The 20,884-nt window shown below is 49.6% G+C and overlaps 1 protein-coding gene across 1 annotated transcript in view; it reads left to right on the top strand.

The window, feature by feature from the left end:
• The window catches only part of TNN (tenascin N), a 51,197-nt gene extending 31,541 nt beyond the window's left edge, over nt 1-19,656 (top strand). The window contains exons 12-18 of the mRNA XM_025877472.2: nt 4,496-4,626; nt 5,678-5,810; nt 6,214-6,365; nt 11,925-12,021; nt 12,914-13,081; nt 16,985-17,148; nt 19,510-19,656. Of these exons, the coding sequence (XP_025733257.1) occupies nt 4,496-4,626; nt 5,678-5,810; nt 6,214-6,365; nt 11,925-12,021; nt 12,914-13,081; nt 16,985-17,148; nt 19,510-19,650 (986 nt within the window). The 3' untranslated portion in view covers nt 19,651-19,656. The remainder of the gene's footprint in view (nt 1-4,495; nt 4,627-5,677; nt 5,811-6,213; nt 6,366-11,924; nt 12,022-12,913; nt 13,082-16,984; nt 17,149-19,509) is intronic.
• Nucleotides 19,657-20,884: the final 1,228 nt, after the last annotated feature.

The raw sequence follows: 20,884 nt of genomic DNA on the forward strand, positions 1-20,884 counted from the left end.
GTTCCATGGCACGAGAGAGCCAGGCTCCTTCTGTAATGCTGTTCGGTCATCCCTAGGGAGTTGCCTCCATCTCAAGTCATCCTCCACCCTCATTCCAGCAGTGGAAAGGGAAGGGCAGGGCTGGAACATTGCACACGTTCTTCACTTCTTCCCCCGTTCCACGGGCCAGATCCAAGACACAGTGCCAGACCTCATGACAGGAGAGGCTGGGGAAATGAAGTCTTTAGCGGGATGATGACGTGCCCAGCCGACACTTCTGTTCTACTGTCACATCCAACAGAGTGGCCACTGGCTGCATGGGACTCCTTAAATGTTAACGAATTAGAAGTAATTAAATGATTTTCAAAGTTGTGCATTTCAAGCGGTCAATAGCCACATTGGTTAATGGCTACCGTATTGGACACTACACAATATTACCATCATTACAGAGAGATCCATTGGACAATATGCTCATGGAAGAAGGGGAGAATGGATAGTGGGAAAAACCCGCCATTTGTGGCAGAGGGAAGGGTGTGCGTGACGGCCACTGGGGCACGGCTAAGATGGCAGCAGAACTGTGAGGGGGGCTGGTGTGGCTGGAGCACAGAGCGGGAGAGAGGGAAGTGGCATGGGGTGAGGTGGGAAGGAGGCAGGGTCACTCAAACAGGACCACATGGCGCCTGCAAGAGGGAGCGTGTTACATTTATCAGAAGAAGAGCAACATGATGTGATGTTTGTTTAAAAAAGGTTGTTCGGGCCACAGTGAGGAGGATCCACAGAGGACATGACAGGAGTAGCATGAGGAGGGTTAGTGAAGAGTCCAGTGTAAAATCCGGGAGAGAGGGGGCAAAGGCCATTGGGAAAGAGGGGGAGCAACATGGAAGGTTAGGGCAGCATTGTCTGAGAGGGGAGACTGAGAGATAAATAGGCTCAGGGAGGAAGGTGAAGACTTTTAGACATTTAAACTGGAGAAACTTGTGAGATTCCTTGGTTGATTGAATGATTTACTTATTGATTCCACAAATATCGGTCGAGTGTCCAGTACATGCGAGGCACTGTGGTGGATAGGCGGTTGTAGGTGCAAGCCGGGGAGCTCACATGTTGGGAAGCAGAGAGCATTGGTTGGTTTTCAAAGCCATGGACATGGATGAGGTCACTAAGGGAGGAGTGTAGAGAGAGGAAAAGGGGGAGCCTCCGGTGCTCCAACATTTCCAGGTTGCTGACAGAGGAGACCAAGGAAGGGTCAGGCCATTAGGAGAAAACCAGGGAAGGGTGTGGTCATGGAAGTTAAGAGCTGAGAGAGTTTTAAGACAGAGGGAGGGGATCAGCTCTGCCAAATGCTGCTCAAAAGTCCAGTAAGGTGAGGATGGCTAGTGTCTATCGGATTTGGCGAAGTTGGGGGTGCCGTATTCTAGGGGTTTTACTGGCGTGCTATGGAAAAGTGCCAAACTTCATTGAATCAAGGAGTGAATTGGAGGGGAGGAGTGAAGTGAAGGTGAACCCTGTTCTCTTGAGAAGTCTGTCAGCTAAGGGGTGCAGAGGGGCAGGAGGTCCTAGAGCTTGTAGTCTGGGAATGATGACAGTAGAGAAGGAGAGACCAGGGGTGCCGGAGAGAGTGCAGATGAAAAGGAGACACGTCCTTTAGAAGATGGGAGGCTTCACAACTCAGAGCAAAGACGGGCTCATTTGGGTTTTAACACAAGAAAACAGCAGGATCTTGAGCAAGACTTTTCATTCCTCTGGGCCTCCATGCTCCCCTTTGATAAAAGACAAGACATTTGGAAGATCTAACTTCTCAGCTCTAAGATTCTGTGAACAAAATAACCAGATACCATGGAGATAATGAAGAGGTCGTTTCGACAGCCATTGAGGTGGCTTATCTTGTTGCGCAGGAGACTTTTTTTGTTACTTCTGTGGAAACTAGAGAGACAGAAAATTTCCATATCGATGAACTTGCAGAAGATCTAATTCCTCCCAGTTGTAATATCCAATGGTTTGTTTCCCTGGAAAATGGAAACCAGGGGCCTTTCACTCCTGTGTTCAATAGAATTATATCATTATTAAAGATAACTTGAATGGAGGGCTCCTGGTGGTGGGGTGGTGGGATGGCTTCCTTTAGCTCTAAAATTTGACCTTTCCTTTTCAAAAAGAAATTGACAGCCCCCAAAACCTGGTGACCAACCGGGTGACAGAGGACACGGCCACCATCTCCTGGGACCCGGTGCAAGCCATCATCGACAAGTACATGGTGCGCTACACCTCTGCTGATGGGGACACCAGGGAGGTGTCCGTGGGGAAGGAGCAGAGCAGCGCCATCCTGATGGGCCTGAGGCCAGGCGTGGAGTACACGGTCCAGGTGTGGGCCCAGAAGGGGGCCCGGGAGAGCAAGAAGGCCGACACCAAGGCCCTGACAGGTACTGTAAGGGCCTGGGACAAGGAACCGTGTACATCCATCAGGACAGTCTTCCTCCATCCCTGGGGGTGCGGAGAGGGGCAGGGAGGGCAGCTCTTTTGCCTGAGGCCATTCCTCAGAGGGGTTCCCTCTTTCCCTTTCTGAGGTACTATGTGGGCGAGACTGCTCTGCTTAAGAAGAGTGTAGAGGAGACAGAGTGAAAGTAAACCCGTGCGGCTCTTCCAGGGGCTTGTGCAAACGTAGCCTCCCTCACTGTCCACCCCGCTCAGCTCTCAGGCTCTCTGCTTGGGTGTTCGAACCTGCTTGGCCTCAGCTCCAGTTCGGAGAAGAGAGAGAGGCAAGGAAGCCCTTCTGTCTCCATCTCCCTCACTGGGACCTGGGAAGGTCACTGGGCCCTCTCTGACATCCTCAAGCCTCTGTGGACAGTCTGGGCAAGGCCTGGCCTTCCCCTCTGTGGCCGGTACACCGTGTGTGGCCCCTGGACTTAGAGGTGCCTTGAATTTCTTTATCAGTTACAAATAGCAGGGGTTTTTATTTTTATTTTTTTTTTTAAAGATTTTATTTATTTACTTGACAGAGAGAGACACAGCGAGAGAGGGAACACAAGCAGGGGGAGCGGGAGAGGGAGAAGCAGGCTTCCCGCCGAGTGGGGTTTTTAAATAAAAAAAAGTAAAGTATACTTACAGTAAAAATTTTCAAACTAAACAAAAGTATATAGAAAGAAAAACTCCGTAATGCCCAGTTGAGGTTCTCCAGAGACAACCAGTCTCTCTTTCCCTCCCTCTCTCTGTCTCCCGTGTTCCTTCATTGTCTTCTCTTTGCTTCACTCTTGCCATTTTTAAAGATGACTGTATTACCATCTTTTTGCCTCACAGAAATGTGGTAGTAACCAAGACAGACCTCTCAAGCCTGTAACCAGGGGATTGGTGGGCAGAGAAGTAGCAGAGACCAGCTTAAGATACTCAAATAGTTAAGGTTTTTGCTTTAACTTCTGAAGGCAGGAAATTCAGTTTTGCAGGGGATGGAAAGAATAAAATCCGTACCAGATGTTACACTTTAGAGAGTCAGACCAAGCTGATATTACCGAAACTCAAAATTTGTCAAAACATCCTAATTCAAAACAGCAGCTGCCTGATTTCTATTAAAATATCGCAATTCCGTTCTCAGCTGAAATGCTACTGGGGAGAACATAGCCTCGAGACATCTTTTTTGGGAACCTCTAAATTAACATCATCTTCTGTGATGATTTTTCAAAATGGAAATTTTCATTCAGTATCTTATTTGGTTTAAAAAAATGAGCCATCTGACCAATTAATGTGGTGTTGACTGGGGTTTTTGCTGAGACTGAGTTTCCCTGGTCTCCCGCGTGCACGTACACAGCCCCGCGTTCAGAGTCAGAGGAAATGCTCTGCGTTCCCTCCACCTCTTGTTCCCTTTCTCTTTCTCTCCTTCACACAAGCACCCAGGGTAAGCATCTAAGACCACATATTTCGTGATGTAAGAGATAGAACTTTATATTTCTATGCCAACTTAATGTTTATCACATTCTGCTTGTTGGTCAGAATCTCAGTAAATTTAGGATCATGCTCCCTCCCCCGGGCTGTATGTAACGTCTTGGTTAGTTTCTCAGTTGCCGGGCAGGGGGAGGTGGGCATCCAGGGGTTCGGTCATCTTTCCAGGTAGGTGCTTGCTGAGCCCCCGGTTTCTGCGCACCGGGCCTTCTCAGATCTGCACTGTCTCAGCCTCCCACGGCACCTTGGGAGCCCCGCCATCCCTGAGAACCCATCTGCTAATCTAGATTGCTTATACCCACCACTCTTGGAGAATCTGCGTGGGGGGGTGGGTGTGGGAGCACAGATTCACTCTGTCTGCCACCCACCCAACCCCCAACTTCCTTAATCCCCTTGTCCTCAGTAGGTGGGTGCTTTTGGAAACAGAGGTCATAAGGAGCTGGTGGCAAGGAAGAGCAGAGACTGCTACTTGCTGGAAGGGAGGAAAAGAAATGGGAGGAGAAGTAGGGAGAAATATGTTAACACGTCAAAAATTATCTTGCCCCGGTTACTATAATACTTAGTAATCATAATTACTTGACTTTATATACAGACATTGACCCTCCCAGAAACCTTCATCCATCTGCTGTAACCCAGTCCGGAGGGGTGCTGACCTGGACAGCCCCCTCTGCTCAGATCGACGGCTACATTCTCACCTACCAGTTCCCCGATGGCACTGTTAAGGTACTGGAAACTTCTTGTTTGTTCTCTTGGTGCCCATGGCCCCCCTCCATATGAAGCACCTGACTTGGGCCCACCAGCTCGATTGCTGGTATGATGGTGACCTGCTGAGAAATGAGTTGATCCTTAGTGATCATCTGCTGTGGTAAGGGAAGGTGCTACGCAGGGTTATTTGTCGACATCATCCTACATGTGGTCTCATTTCACAGGACTCACTTGTATGTCTGTTCCTAGCTGACCACTGTGTATTCACTGGCCACACATCTGTCCCATGTTATTGTGTTTATTGTTTGTCTTTCCCAATTCATGCTAGCCCAATGAGGGCAGGGGCTTTTTGTCTGTGTTACTATCACTGTATCTAAAGTGCTTAGAACCTGGCACATGAGGGGCACTTAGTAAATATTTATCGAATGAATCAATTAACCCTGACTTCAAGAGTTATGCCTCCCACCTGGAATCTGAGGACCAGCAAATTTGGTAACTTGTTCTGATGGAAAATTCTTCTTTCTTCTTGGCAAGAAAGAGGGAGGAAGGGGAGAAGGAAGGGCACTTTGATTTATTCATGATCTCAATGATTACTTACAATAGCCCTTCAAGGGAAGTTAGCCCTCTCTTCACAGAGGGAATAAGATAGGTTCAGAAGGAAGTGTTGAAAGGCCAACTATGGCCCCGCCTCACAGATATCAGCGGTCACTTTTTTCCCCCTTATTAGCTTGTCAGCCCAGTGTCGCCAGCCTTGGTGGCTGTAGTTGGTGTCCTGGCATACGTCTGGAGGCCGAGTTGGCCAGGAGACCTGGAGGGTGCTCGCCCAGGGGCAGGACCTGGTACTGGCTCTCTGTGAGGGCTCCCAGCAGGGCTGAGTCTCCATGGCACCACCCTCCAGGGAAGCTGCTGGGACCCACCGGGACTCTGGGGGCCACCAAGCCCTCAAAGAAACCAAACATTGTCTTCTCAGAGAACTCCTGTCACTGGCACCAGGGAATGCTGTCGACACCTTGGGCATGGGGGATGACACACTGACTGTCTCCTGTCTCTTGTCTCCTTTGTTTGGTAGGAGGTACAGCTTGGAAGAGGGGATGAGAGGCTTGAATTGCGAGGCCTTGAGCAGGGCATCACCTACCCTGTCTCCTTGGTCGCCTTTAAGGGTGATCGCCGGAGCAGGAATGTGTCTACCACCCTTTCCACAGGTAATGTGGACCCCTGCACTCTGAACGAGAACATGGTAGAGGACAAGCGTCGGAGAGCTCAGAAGAGGTGTCCAAGGAGGAGCGAGTAGACAGAGTGATGGATTTCTCTGGAAATGGGGCAATAGAAATATGGTTATGGGTTCAGATGAAATCCATCTCATGGTAGAAAGACTAAAGGGGGAGCAGAACAGAATGTTATTTTGTGGGACTTAGGGCAGGAGGTGATTTCTAGTACATTTGAAGGGTTTGATGAGAGCGGGTGCATGAGAAAAATAAGATCTTAGTGAAGAGTTGGAAGAAGCAACATAGTAGGAGGTTAAAACAAAATAAATTATCTTAAATAGCCCCCCTCCTTCTTCCTCGCCCTTCTCCTAACGACACCATCTCTCCGCTTGACTCCTAGTTGGTGCGCGTTTTCCACACCCTTCAGACTGCAGTCAAGTTCAGCAGAACAGCAATGTCGCCAGTGGTCTGTACACCATCTACTTGCATGGTGACACCAGCCGGCCCCTGCAGGTGTACTGTGACATGGACACCGACGGAGGCGGCTGGATTGTGAGTCTAGGAGCGTTGGTGGCTTGTGCTTGTTTTTAGAGCGATCCCAGCCCCAGCCCCACCCCCACCCCACCCTCCCTGGAAGTACTTCACACCTGGGATAGAGCGGCCTTTGTTGAACGAAGGTTAATGATTTGTGGAGGCTGTGGGTTAATCAGCATCTAATAATGCCCTCTGTGTATGCATCACCTCCATTTTCTTCTCTTCCAAGCCCTGTCATAAACATGACTCTCCCACAGAAGCTTTCAAGTAAGTGACAGAGGTTATTCTTTCCCTTTTATAGTTAGGTAAATTGAGGCCCGCAGGGAGAAGTGCCTTGGCACGTTACAAGAGTTAATGACAAAAGGTGGGACCAGATTTCAGGACCCCTGCCTCCCAGATCGTTGGTTTTCCCTGTGGGTCTTCTCTGGCCATCCAGGATGGAAACGCATGACCTCTCTGGGCCTCGGGCCTCTGAGCTGAAGCCCTTTGTCCAGGTTCTTCATCCTGCTCTGAGGATCAGAAGCAAAACTTTGGTTTGAAGGGCTGAAGCCTGAAAGAGGGAAACTTGGCAATGTGCTGATGGCCCTGCTTCCATGTGGAGGTTTTATTCCCTTGGGTCATTGTCTGCTTATACCCTGTGGCACCTACTTGGATTGCTGTGGCCTGATCCAGTTATATGATGAGCTGCCTTTGAGGGTTGCCATCTGCCTCCCTGCCGCCTCCTACCCACGCCTGAAGAGATAGAGGCTCTCACCACCCCAAACCAGCCTGCAGCCTTACTGCTGTGCATCCGCCAGCTCACTGTTGTGAGGAGAAATCATGAGCCCCTAGTGCTCAAACTACATTCATTTACACGTTCTCTCAGGGGTCTGCAAAAGCAAAGACACTTGAGCAACCGTGGATAAAATGATCCCATCAGGAAGCAGTAGTGAAGAAAACTTATTATCCGCACAGCTGCATCTGGTGGCTGAAAGGCAGTAACTGGATTGGATGGGTGGAGGGAAATTCCTGATTGATTTATACAAATAACCGAACAGAATGGAACGTGGGAGGGTCTTGCACCTGAGCAGACCCATAAGGCTGTACCTGCTGCTTTTCATCAGCACCGTTGTAAGCGTTCAGTCTCTTCAGGCTCGAAGCCAGTTTCCTGCCTTGTGCCCGTAATTGACCACTGGCAGAATGTTTGGGTTGTCTCCTGTGGCCTTTTTGAAAACCAGGCTTCCCTGGGGAAGGAGACATTTGTCCAGGGCAACCTCTAGAAAGATACCTGCCAGTCTGTCTGTCTGGGAATACCCCTGATTTTTTCCACAAGTATTTATTGAGTGCCTACTATGTGTCAAGCACTGTTTTATATACTCAAGAACCAGCCGTGAACCAAACAGACCCAAATCCCTGCCCTCAAGGAGCTTGCCTTCTACAGCTTGCTCATGCAAATGACACTTACTTACCAGGACGCTGAGGTCAGTTCCAGAAATAATCAAATCACTCTGCGTTCTAACCAACACCGGTCCCTCACCCCCCTGCCAAGTCTTGTTTTCTGACCCAAACTCCTGAAGGTAATACAGGAACTGAGATTCTATGGGGGTCTCCTCAAAGCTACCACAGTCCCAAAAACACCTGAGTCCTGAAAACTTCTACACCAGATCTTTTACTGACAGTTTCCATGGTTTTGGGCTCGAGAATCTTTTGTCACTGAGAGATGACCTTAGTACACTACTCTTTTATTTTCTAAAAAGATTTTATTTATTTAAAGGGAGAGAGTGCACATGAGTGGGGGGAGGGGCAGAGGGGGAGAATCTTAAGCAGACACCCCGCTGAGCACGGAGCCCCACAAGAGGGGCTCAGTCTCACAACCCTGAGATCATGACCTGAGCTGAAACCAAGAGTCAGACACTTGACTGAGTCACCCAGGCGCCCCAGTACATTGCTCTTTTAAATGGAGCTTCCAAAATCCTTTTAAGGAAATTTTTCTCCATGTGGCAGGAACCCAATGTGATTAAGAGGCTGGGAAAACCCTACCCCGAGGTAATTGGTCTCACAGAAGGCAGGCTGGATTGAGAACCAGACGGGAACACTTCTGTGCCTCAAACATTTCTATCTTTGTTTTCTGTCTTGCAAGCCTTAAGGACTACATTAGAAGTTCTTTCCACAGGCATTTAAATGACATTTTCATTTTTTTCTCCCCAGGCAATCAGTCAGACCATTGAGTAAGTTCTGGAGTGCAATGACAGCTCTGGAGTGTAGAACTCTGCCCACCTTGAGACGGACCTGCTAAGGGGCTTCTGTTACCCCAAACAATTCATTGTAAGGTGTTTTCACCCCATAGAATGGGAATGGCCTAGATTCCGAGGGAGTCAAATCAGGCTCCCTGATTGAGAGGTACAGATGGTCATGGTGGGTCAGTTCATTTGGAATCTGACATAATAAAATGCAAACATTTATTGAGATATAATAATAACTTATTATATGTGAATGTGCCAGTCTCTGGTCTTCACACTTTTATGATTTATCATGATTAATGATCTTACTGAAGCCTGGATTTACGAGCGTGACAAATGGGCTATTAATATCTTGATCTCATAGTTTAGAAAAGCAAAGCTTGTCAAGGTTAACTAACTTGCCCAAGGACACAGCTAGTAAGTGTGGAGCTGGGTCTCAGTAATGATGCAGAGAGCATCAGAACCATTGTTCAGAGTTTTCCTAGCTGAGCTGAAGCATTTAAAAAAAATATCAGGGAGGGGCACCTGGGTGGCTCAGTTGGTTAAGCTTCCGACTCTTGGTTTCAGCTCAGGTCATGATCTGGGGATCCTGGGATCGAGCTCCATGTCAGGCTCTTGTGTTCAGCGGGGAGTCTGCTTCTCCCTCTCCCTCTGCCCCTCACCCTGCTTGTGCACTCTCTCTAAAATAAATAAATAAATCTTTAAAAAAAAATCAGGTGGACAAACCCGTACCATGCTTGGGCACTCTGTTCATTGATTGGAGAATGCCTTTGTAATGACAGGATCAGATTTGAGCCTGACCTTGCACCGTAACTAATTATGTTAGTGGGAATGTAATTGGACTTGATGTATGAGGAACATTGGTACGGCGTCTGCCCTGGGATCCCACCGTCCGCGGCACAGGGAGAGTCCCGGGGAAGGGACTGGAACGGGCAGCATGCTAGGAAATGAACAGTTAACCCCAGAATCTAAAGAAATGGGTTTTGGAAAATAAACTCAGTGAAACTGGTATTTTTAAACTTTCTGATGAAAAGGTGAAGAGATTGTGTTTTATCCTTGCATCCGCCACTAGGTATCAGCGGACTATGATTTAATCTGGCTAATCAAGCGATTACTTGAACTTTCCCGTCTGTAAAATGGCATCATAAGTCCTTGCCCTGCAGCCGGCACTGAACATGCTGCTCAGTAACAATGGTTACATGAGTGGATAAGCCAACGAAGAAATGAAGGAAGCCAAGAGAGGAGTGAGAGTCTCTGAAATGAAGGACAAAGGGGAAAGCAGACTCCCCGCTGAACACAAGAGCCTGACATTAATGCCGTATGGAATGATTTGCCCGATCATTCCCTCAGTTCTGCTTGGCAGCTCGGTAGCTTTGGAGAACATTTTTACCCTTAACCCTCTCCTTGAGTTCTCCTAGCACCTCTGAGCTGGAGCTTCCTTCCTGCTTCTAACCCTGTGTGTCACGCAGCTGACCGAGGCTCAGTAACAGAGATGACTGGCTCACCAGCTGCTGGCCAGGTAGTGGCCCTGGTCAGCCTTAGAGCCCCGGGCTCTCCCCGCCCGCTGTAGATCGATGCCCCAGTCCAGGGCCTCCTGGGCCAGCAAAGGTGGGTTGGTGCTTCAAAAGGAGTGACATGTGAGCTCCCACATGAGGCTCTCAGCACTGTTGCAGGCAACCTGTTCTCCCCTCCCTCCCTGTCTCTTCCCAGAAAAAATACAAAGAATGCACAAATATTGGGAGGTTTACCTTACCAAATTTGAGATAACATGTTTTACTCCAAGGCACCTGCTGTGAAGCATGGTAGAAAGGAGGGAGATGGGGTTTTGTGGTGGGGCTTCTGCATCTGAACGAGTACCAAGGAAAGTAGGTGGAGACAAAGATGCCATCCCAGCCTTCCAGAATCCCAGAGTCATTTCTGTGATTAGCCAGGACGGTGTTAAGGGTGGCTTTCAAGGTCACGGGGAATGACAGCCATTACTATCCATTCCAATAGTACACACAGGTGTGTTTAGCTTGTAGGTATTCAGGTTTACTTCATGTGAAAGAATCCAATTTACTCTGACTGGCACTGCCTTCCTTCCCCAAATAGAGGAGCTTTTGAAAAGGAGGCAGCTCATACTTTCATGAAATAGTGGTACCCAAGTCTGTGTCTGTTTTCTCACTTCTCACTCACTCTTCAGGCCATTCCATGTTGGCTTCTGCCCCCTGTCTCTCTGCAACACAGCCTTTGCTGGAGTCATTCGTGACTTCTGTGTCACTAAATTCTATGGACACATTCCTTAGGCCTGGAGTTCCTTGACGCTGACCTGTCTTTGATGCTATTGGCCACACCTTTCTCTCTGTGGTCTTTTCCTCGTTGTCCTCCTACCTGCCCAGGTCCTCCTCTTTCTCCTTCATGAGCACATCCTTCTGCACCTGGCTGTTGTATAGTGCAGGTCCCCGAGTCTTGATTCTAGCCCATTTTCTCTTTTTAGTTCCCACTCTCTTCCCAAGTGGTCTCATCCTGTTCAGCGGCTTCGCTCTACTCTCTGTGTCCCAGTGGCTTTCTACATTCCTTAGGATGGAGTGGGCTACGCAGTAGTAACATGCCAACACCAAGCCCCAAAATGACTGAAGACATGGAAAGTCTCTTCTCATGTGTGCAAAGCCTCCTGTGGGTTTGGCAGTCACTTCTCAGTGGTGACTCAGGGACTCGGGATGATTCCAACTCGTGGCTGTGCCCTGTGGACACGTGGCCTTCACCGAGGCCCCGAGGCACAGGGCAGTGGAAGACAAAGCATGGAGAGAGAGAGCCCCCCGGCCCTCCTGCACTCCCACTTACAGCCCTTTGGCTAGAATGAGTCACATGGCTCCAGCTTAACTGCCAGGGAGCCCGAAAAAGAAGCATTCCTGCCCGTATTCCTGGGAATAGGAAACTGAAATGGGCGAACACTGAGCATTGTCTCAGCCACACCCTTACCTTTGCAAGTCTGGCCCAGATCTCTCTTCAGAACCTTAGCCCTTATGCTCAGCTGCTGCTATGGCATCTTCATTGGCCAGGGGACCTCAGGAGTGGCTCGCACTTCCCTTGTCCCGGGTGAGTTCACACCGGCAGCCCCTACCTTCTCTCAGAGCCCCCATCTCAGCGAAGAGCCGAGTGAACAGCCATCCAGCGCCGCAAGCCTAAAGCACAAGAATTGCTCCCGATCTCGCCCTCTCTTTCAGTCCCACTTTCAATCTGTCACCACATCGGTCAGTTTGACCTTCTCTCTGCTTCTTTCTAACCTCAGGGCAGCCCCCAGTCCAGGCTACTGTGCTCTTTCACTCAGTCATGTCTGTTCAAGTGTGTCAGAGTGAAAGGTCTGTCTCCTTTGCAGGTCTTCCAGAGACGCAACACTGGGCAGCTGGACTTCTTCAAGCGCTGGCGGACCTACGTGGAAGGCTTTGGGGATCCCATGAAGGAGTTCTGGCTTGGTATGATCTCTTAAGATTCCAGGAGGGCTGTGGGGGAGGGGCTGTTTCACCCTCAGAGGCTGCCTGGGCAGCTTGAGAGGGCTCCCCACGTTCAGGAAGATATCCCAGTGACCGGGATAGGACACTCTGAGGAGCCAACCCACCAGAGTGTTGGTGGGGCCATGTTGCTGGGAAGGTTCTCATGCACTGGGCTTGTGACAGGGTGGGCCCGTCACAGGGGGTCTTCATGCTGTATGTAAGCCCCACAGGATCCACCTGGAGCTGGCATGTCTTAGAAAAGTAGTTGAGCCATTGGGGTTCGGGGCTCTTCCTAGGAGGTCATGTCCAGAGTCCCTTTGCAGCTCTTCTAGTAATGCCAACCATCATGGGGATGGGGTTTTCCCTTTTCCTTCTGTTCTAATCAGGAGCAGATATTCATGGAGAGTGAAATAGCCAAAAACATCCATAGGGAAACGAAGAATTAAAAAAGCATAATCTGGAGACTCAGTGTCTGATAGAGTGGATGATGGTTGTGGTCTGCGTGGTGCAGAATTCCTTCAGAGACCTTGGAGTGGTGGTTGATGTCCTCTTCTCCTTGGCGAGATACGGGGGTGAGGGGGGAGGGGCTTCCACTTTAGACAGAAGGAGTCGGGGGCAGATTCACCACCCCATTGCCCTCCATGGCCCCTTCCCAGAGGACACGGTTTCCACACTCATAAACACAGCCGTGCCCAAGAAATAATAGGATGAGAAAACGGGTCCCCCCCCCCAACAGAGACAGTGTGAGAGCGCCCCCATTAGCAGAGGAGGTAAAGGCCACGGTGACTTTCAGCGCTGGAAATCGCAGATGCTAGTGGCGTGTACCTACACACACCAGTCGACCGGTTATTGGAATTCCCTTCCTTATTTTCAGGACTTGACAAGCTACACAATCTCACTACCGGAACCCCTACCCGCTACGAGGTGAGAGCGGACCTGCAGACTGCGAACGAATCTGCCTATGCTGTGTATGATTCCTTCCAGGTGGCCTCCAGCAAGGAGAGGTACAGGCTCACGGTTGGGAAATACAGAGGCACAGCAGGTAGGAGAACACATTTCCTCCTGGCTGGGGTCTCTGGCTCCCTGTGGTCTGTGGGTCAGACCTCCTGACCTGCTGGCCGGGGACCCGCTGGGGCCACCCACCCTCCTCTCTTCTCTTGTGTGCGTGTAACCTGTTCCAAGGCCTGTCTTAAAATAACCGGGAAATGAACTGATGCTAATGGGAAAATGAGTGCAAAGGAGTCAGTGTATTCACGAATTAATGGGATTCTCCTCCCAGGGACTCTGTTTGCATTTTAATGGTGATTAGGGGATAATTCCCATTCTGAGGTTGTTCAGGCCCGCAGTGCTGGTTAGTGGAGCATGTGTTTTTTCATAGGAAGCCTTGGGAGACCTTCAGATCACACACCTCTAGCCAGCGATCTGGTCTCCCCGTATGTGCCACCGTTCCTACTGGGAAACTCTGACATTGCATGGTGGGCTTCGTGGCATTTTAGCTTTCCTTATATATAGTGATTGGTCCCCAGGAGGGTTTTGCAATTTAGGAAGCTTCTGGTTCCTCGTGTCCTAAGTGATGAGGTACTGTTTAGAGGAGGTGGTATTCAAAGAGAAGGTGAACAGTTTGATGTCTCTGTGCACGTGCCAGTTGCCCTCATTAGAGCTCTGATTAGAATCGCACGTGCGTGGCCCTGGGGGAAACATGGTAGCAAGGATCACCGCTACTCACGCTGTCTAGGTCGACCCTCAACTCCTGCTGCCACTGAAGTCCTATCAGAGAGCCCCTGATTCCTCCACGAAGAAACCCCAGCAAGGCAGTGCTGGGTAAATTTAGTTTCTGATTCTGAATCTTGGAGTGGGGCAGGGAGGACATGGAATGAGCTCTACCTTCAAGATGCTATTCAACTCTTGAGAAGTTATCATGAAAACATAAACAGCTGTTTGGAGTGGTGCAGAGTGGCTTCTACGGGCTAACCTACCATTTACAGCTGGTTTCAAGGCCCACCTCCAGGAGACTCAGTGATGCCCAACCACACCCTGGGGTACACTTGGAAGCGCAACTGAGGAACTCCACCACCGTTTGGTGGGCTGGGGCCAGGGAGGCCAAATATCCACAGCAAAGGACTGCTCTATGCAAAAGTGCCTTCCTCGCTTTGAAATGGATTTTTAAATACTGGTGCTTAAAAGGAAGGGAAAAAATTTTTTTGGGTCCATGGACAAGAAGGAAAGCCCCAAAGGGTACACATCACTCTTCCATTGGCCCGTTCCTGGTCCCAGGGTTCAAGGTCCAGACACATGGTCCTGTGTGACTCCTGGGGGATACGATGTGGATGGCTCCTTCGGGTCTGAGGTGGCTCAGCCACCTGGGCCTGCCTTCCCACCTCAGGAGGTGATGGTGGAGTAGTGGTAGATGAAATAGGAGATGAGCAGCTCAGTGGCCCCACCCTGGGCTTTTCTGGGCTTGCCGCCAACCCCTCCAACCCACCAGCCGAGGAGAGCCAGCTGCCCACCCAAAGCCATTATACCAGAAGTTAGGGGTGCTTGTTTCTCATCCAGGGTTTTCTCCTAAAACCCTGAGAGAAGAGAGAGGGTCTGACCACCACCAGCTTTTCTACTCTATCTTACTTAGGGAGATAAGCTTAATAAATCAGAATGCCTCGTTGGCTGGGGGCCTGACAACCAGAGAAAAGTGATTTTTCGATTCATGGGTACACCCACTGTCTGTGCTCTGAACGTCAGCACGCCTTCAGTTTCTGGAAGCGAGAAAATCCGTCTGTGGAATAAACTGCCACACTAAGCCCGGAACCTGCTTCACTTCTCGTGATCCCAGCGCCCAAGGTTAGAGAACCACAGACAAATTGTTAAAGAAAGAGCCTTTGCACATACTCTTAGAAAACAGCTCTGGGAACTTTAGATGCAAGTTAGGTAAGCTGTGCTCATTGGAAGGGTCACCAGGGGGGCCATGGCGTGTTTTTTAAGCTGTAGTTAACTGTCTGCCGGAAAGCCGAAGGGGAGAGGAGATGCGTGCGAGAGCCACCGTATGCCTTTCCTCAACTGGAGGAAATGAATGGGGATGGAGCCCGTCAACTGTCTTAGCAGGAGTGGCTGCCTTGCCCCCCCACTACCCGCTGCCCTGCCTCCCCCACCCCTTTTGCTGGGTAAGGTCGGGCAGGACCCATTGTTTGAGCTGCCAAGTCAGAGGGACAATCTGGGACCTTCCCTTTTCGCAACATGTTGTTAATTCTTTCCATAGATCTGCCCCTTACCACCCCCAGCAAAGTCCTTGAGAGCAGGGGCCCCCTCTGTCTGTATTCCCAGAGCCTAGCGTGGTGCTGGGCCCTGGTGGGCGGGGGAGGGGGGGGTCTGAGGTTTCCTGAATAAATGAAGTTGCAGACTACAGTTCTCCGACTTCAGCTTGCACCTCAGGGGCTTGTCATCCCAAGGGCTTGTGAAAACGCAGATTGCAGGTGGGTACTACCTTGGGGGTTTCTGCGTCTGTAGATCCAGGGTGGGGCCCGAGAATGTGCATTTCTCACAAGTTCTCAGCTGCTGCTGCTGCTGCTGGTCCAGGGACCACACTTGTAGAACCAGAGCCAGCTTGATCTTGTTAGCATAACTCACCTGTGGAAAGGGGGAAGCCACCAGAGGGAAGAGCCCTGGACTTGGAATCTGAGGCCTGAGGTTTGAGTCCCCCGGCCTTGCTGTTTGTGGCCAGTGGGGTCTTGACAAGTCCCCAGAGTCTAACCTCTGTGAGTCCGTTTCCTCCTGGGACTGAGAGCTGCCCGCCCCACCTCGTAGGCTATCATGAGGGGGTCAGAGGAGGGTACCCAAGGTGAAGAGAGTCGGTAGCTCAGAGATCCGAGGAAAACTAAGTGTTATTGTAGGAACATGACTTGATTTAGCTTGGGATTGATACAGGCCCTTATTGCCTCTTATGAGCTGAATTAAGAAATAAACTGATAAAAAAGATGACAAGGACGGTGGGGAAATAGGAGAGATACAGGCCAAATGATGTGAGCGGATTTCCAGACAGGATGTCAGGAAGCTCTAAACTGTACCTATGTGCCAGGAAGGCTCGGGAAGCTCAGGTGTGTGTGTGCAAGGAGCACGTGTACGAGGATTATTAAGGAGACTGGTGCTTCCTCGGGACTGGGGTCCAGCTGGCCTTTGAGGAATGGTTAGGATTTGGACCGAGGCGGGAAGAGAGACTCCGGGAGCAGAAGCACGGGGGCAGACCCGTCCACTGCGCACAAGCAGCGCGTGCCTGTGGGGACAGTGAGCTCAGAGATTGTGCGAAGGCTACAGCCAAGCTCTAGGCCTGCAGAGCCAAGCAAGGAGGAGCAGCTCCCTCCAGGTGCTGGGCAGGAGGACATGAAGTCTGAGAGCATGGAAGTGGGTGTGTGTGCTTCAGGGAAGGCCGGGAGGGCTGTTGTGTTGAGATGGGTGCAAAGAGAGATGCATAGGCTGGGGTGAGGGCATCTGTGAGTGGTCTGCAGGAGGGAGGGCTCCGCAGAGGGGTGCAACGGGTGTGTCACATGTGGCTCGGGGCTCCAGGTGGGGTGGCTGGGAGGATGGTTGAGCAGACAGGGAAGACGGGCAAGGGGTTACCTCGTGGGAGGGGCGGTCAGGCACTGTGAGGAGAGCCGGTGGGTTTGGTTTTGGAAGTTTGGTTACTTCACATGACTGCAGGGCCTCAAAGTGAGAATGCTGTCAAGGCTTTTCAGGGGAGACAGGCCCGAAGTTTGGGTGACAGGCCGGGAAGGAGAATCTGTTCATCTGTATCATGTTCTCGTCTTGGCGGTTTTGAGAGACGAGTGATTCCCTGTGACGTAATTGGCCAGATCCTTGGCATTTTTGTGCCCAAAGATTGTCCTGCTGAGTCCAGAGCACAATCACCATCTCAGTGGCAAAACTTAGACACTCACCTCTCATCTTTCCTCTCCCGCAGGGGACGCTCTTACTTACCACAATGGATGGAAGTTCACAACTTTTGACAGAGACAATGATATTGCCCTTAGCAACTGTGCCCTGACCCATCACGGTGGCTGGTGGTATAAGAACTGCCACTTGGCCAACCCCAATGGCAGATATGGGGAGACCAAACACAGTGAGGTAGGTGACAGGTGAACTTTTCTGTCTCACGTTCTGCTCAAAGCTTACAGGGGACACTCTCCAAGCTGGTTTGGCTATCCCTCTCCTTCTGATGCCTCCAGTCAGGACAGGAGGGCTTCTTCTCTAGGTTCTATGGCCTTGAGGTCAAGGTCTTCCCTGCCCATCTGCTGCAGCCCCATTCCCTGCCCTGCATTCCCACCAGGACTGCACACTTACTTAGCTTAGGTGGGTGGGAACTCAGGCTGTCCACTGCTGGATAGAGACAGATAACATGGAGGATGCACCATCTCTGTTTACTGGTTCACATATGGACACTGTCTTAGTAATGAAATACTAAGACAGATTGGCTGACTTGAACAACACACATTTATTTCTCATAGTTCTGGAGGCTAGGAGGTCCAGGATCAAGTTATCAGCAGATTCAGTTCCTGGTGGAAGCTCTCTTTCTGTCTTATGGATGGTGGTCTTTTCACTGTGTCCTCATGTAGTGGAGAGAGAGAGAGAGAGCGCGAGCTCTGGTCTCTTTTCCTTTTCTTATAATGGAACTGATCCCGGGGCGCCTGGGTGGCTCAGTTGGTTGGGTGTCTGACTCTTGGTTTCAGCTCAGGTCATAATCTCGGGGTCGTGAGATTGAACCCCATGTCGGGCTCTGTGCACTCAGCATGGAGTCTGCTTGAGATTCTCTCTCCCTCTCCCTGTGCTCCTCCTCCTGCTCATTCTCCCTCTCTCTCAATGAATAAATAAATAGATAAATAAATAAATAAACAAATAAATAAAATCTTTAAAAAAAGGCACTAATCCCATCTTGGGGGACCCACCCTTATGATCTCACTAACCCTAATTACCTCCCCAAGGTCCCACCCCCAACTGCTATCACACTGGGGGTTAGGGTTTTAACATACACATTGGGGACAGGGCACGAACGTTCCATTCTTAACAGACACTTCATAATTCCTTCTAGTTGTTCTCCCAATGAAACCAGAGCTATTTCTCTCAAATCCTTTGATCACCAGGAAAACAAAGTCTTTTCTGCCTTTGATCAGACCCACCTTTGGATCCACTTCCTCCAGAGCCGCTCAGGGTCTACCCAGAGTGTTACGCTAAGTGCTGTTTCAGAAGGTGCACACAGGGCTGAGAGTTCCCGATGGCTCCTCTCCCCTTCCTTGCTCTGAAACTTTGCTACCGATGATTTCTCGAACCTCTCTAACCTGTGGGCGTCATCTTGACTCCTTGCCAGCTGTGGGGCATCTCCTGGCTGCTCCCACACAGCTCCGTGAACGTGGCATCTTTATTCCTGCTCATCATGAATCCATCCCTTCCACCAGCTCCTCCCCATCTTGGGTTTCTAATTTCCCATCCTGGGTCTATTCTAGCCTTCAGGAAGCCACCTCTCCCCAGAACTCACCTCATCACTGATAGTACCATAAATATTAGCACATCTCAAGTCCGGGTACAGTTTGATTACTTTGGCCCTGACCAGGCAGCGGGGACTCCCAGTCCTTATGCGATGTTTCAAAGGGAAGAAGAAATTTCACCCCAGGGAGGCCAAGGAGGGTGGGTCCATGAATCATGGTGGCAGCATGTGGGCTGACGCAGGGAAGCCTGTGATCAGAGATCAAATATTTGAAATGAGCAGCCAGCATGCCCTAAACCATTCCCATATTTGCTAATAAAAGACATTCATCTAGTTAATGTGCTTTTCACAGTCTCCAAGGCATTTAGCTTCTTGTTTATTATTTACCTCACAAATTAAAATACATAAAATTGGTCACTTGGGCTCTTTATTGGCCAGGTTGCAAGGTTATTAAGTGAATTAAATATTATTGCGCTCACCAGTCAAAAGACATAAAATGAAATTTGGTTTTCAGCAGGCTATTCGTTACTCCAGAGCTAGTATCTAAACAGTCTAAATTGAAAATGATTTTACATGATTGACCAATTAATATGTTTATTTTTGCCTTTAATTTTTTGGAAAGGAAAAGAGCGAGGCAAGGATAATGTGTGTGTTGCTGGCCAGGTTGACCCTGTGTTAGCTTTGTTGCTGTGGTCTCCCCTGCTCCCCTGGGCTCACACCCCATCTTTCCAACCACTGGGATGGGGGTGGGGGTGGGGGTCTTCCAAGTCACCAGCCTGTCAAACCTCAGCTGCCCAGCAGAGGGCGCATGTTTCTAGCTTCGGCCCTACTTCCCTTAACATAAGGACCCCAGTCACCGCTGGTCTCACTTTTTCTCTCCCCTAAGCAGAGAGGGAGTGGTTTTCCTGGCAAAGAAGCATTCCTTTGTACCATAACCCACCACTCCTTCCTCCCATGTTGCCTCTTCTTGATGCTGGCTTTTTTTTTTTTTTTTTTTTTTTTGGTAGGGGGTGAACTGGGAGCCGTGGAAAGGACATGAATTCTCCATTCCTTATGTGGAGTTGAAAATACGCCCTCATGGCTATAGCGGGGAGCATGTCCTGGACAGAAAGAAGCGGACACTAGGAGAAAATTCGAGAACATTCTGATGGTCTCTCGGAGCAGTCGTCACACAAGACTGGCCCGGGGTTGGGGCTGTGTAGGCTTGGGCAGGGTGGGTGGTGGTGACTGGTTCATGGAAGTTTGGGGGATGCTCCTGGCCTCTGGTTTCTGAGTTGGCTGGATAACCTTCAAGACAAAGCACGTGACCAAGCTTCAGACCATACAGGTTACTTCCCTTGGTTACCTGCGTTTTTGCCCATCTATATACTGGGGTCCCGAAAATCAACCAATGGTACAATATGAGAAAGACGACTCCTGACTGCAAGGTTTTTCAGTCTATCTTCAGTAACAAATATACAGGATGTGGGGCGGGGGAAGGAAAAAAAGAATCAGTTAGTACTTCACCAGTTGGAAATCTCTGGAAATTGGTATATATATATATATATATATGTAAAGCTCTGCTACTAGAAATCTCTTCCTTACAAAGAAGCACCAAGGAAGGGTTCGCTTTGATGACCAAGGGGCTAAAGTCTGATGCTTGTTACCTCCCATTACCACTGGGTTTTGAGAAAAAAGCTATAAATCTTTCGCCGTTTAAAAAATGCTAGTGTTAGGAGGAAGAACAAAGGAAGAACCATGAGGGACCAAGATGGATTCCCATCTAGCTAAGTTAGGACCAGTGTCCACCATGCTGGAAACCAAGCTTCTGTGTTACTGCTCTTCTCAAGGGCCCCCTTCCCACCCATTTGCATATTCACTTGCATAGATCTGCATATGTTGTGAATAAATTCTCACTCATTTCAACTTTAAATAATTTGTTTTGATGATTGATTCCTCCCAAAGACTCTTCTGTGACTCCCGTTCATGCCCTCCAGTCCTCAGCCCCCCTCCCTTCCCTGGCCCCCCACACGGTCGGACCCTTAGGTTTCCTGAAGCTGCTCTGAGATGGAGGCATACTGTTTGAATGGGCACTTGGCCAGTCGGATCCTTGGGGCTTATTTTCCTGTGACTCTGGAAGGTTTTTCTGTAGTGAAGTCCGTGATCATTATTAAAGTAACTTAAATTCCTATTCAAGAAAGAAAAAATAATAAACCACCTGATTTAAAAAAAAATGTGCCTTGTGTTACTGAACTCACATGAGTGCACTTGAATTCTAAATTTAACCTAAGTACACTCAAAGGTACAGTTTGTGCATTGTAATGGAATTTGGTCGGCCTGGGGTCTCACACTTGGGAGACGATGAACAATGGGGTTTGGAACCAGAAGAGAAGCTCATTTTTA

Source organism: Callorhinus ursinus, unplaced genomic scaffold (genome assembly GCF_003265705.2).
Source record: "Callorhinus ursinus isolate GAN/ISIS: 27379988/994484 unplaced genomic scaffold, GSC_fseal_2.0 scaffold13, whole genome shotgun sequence".
Taxonomy (NCBI): domain Eukaryota; kingdom Metazoa; phylum Chordata; class Mammalia; order Carnivora; family Otariidae; genus Callorhinus; species Callorhinus ursinus.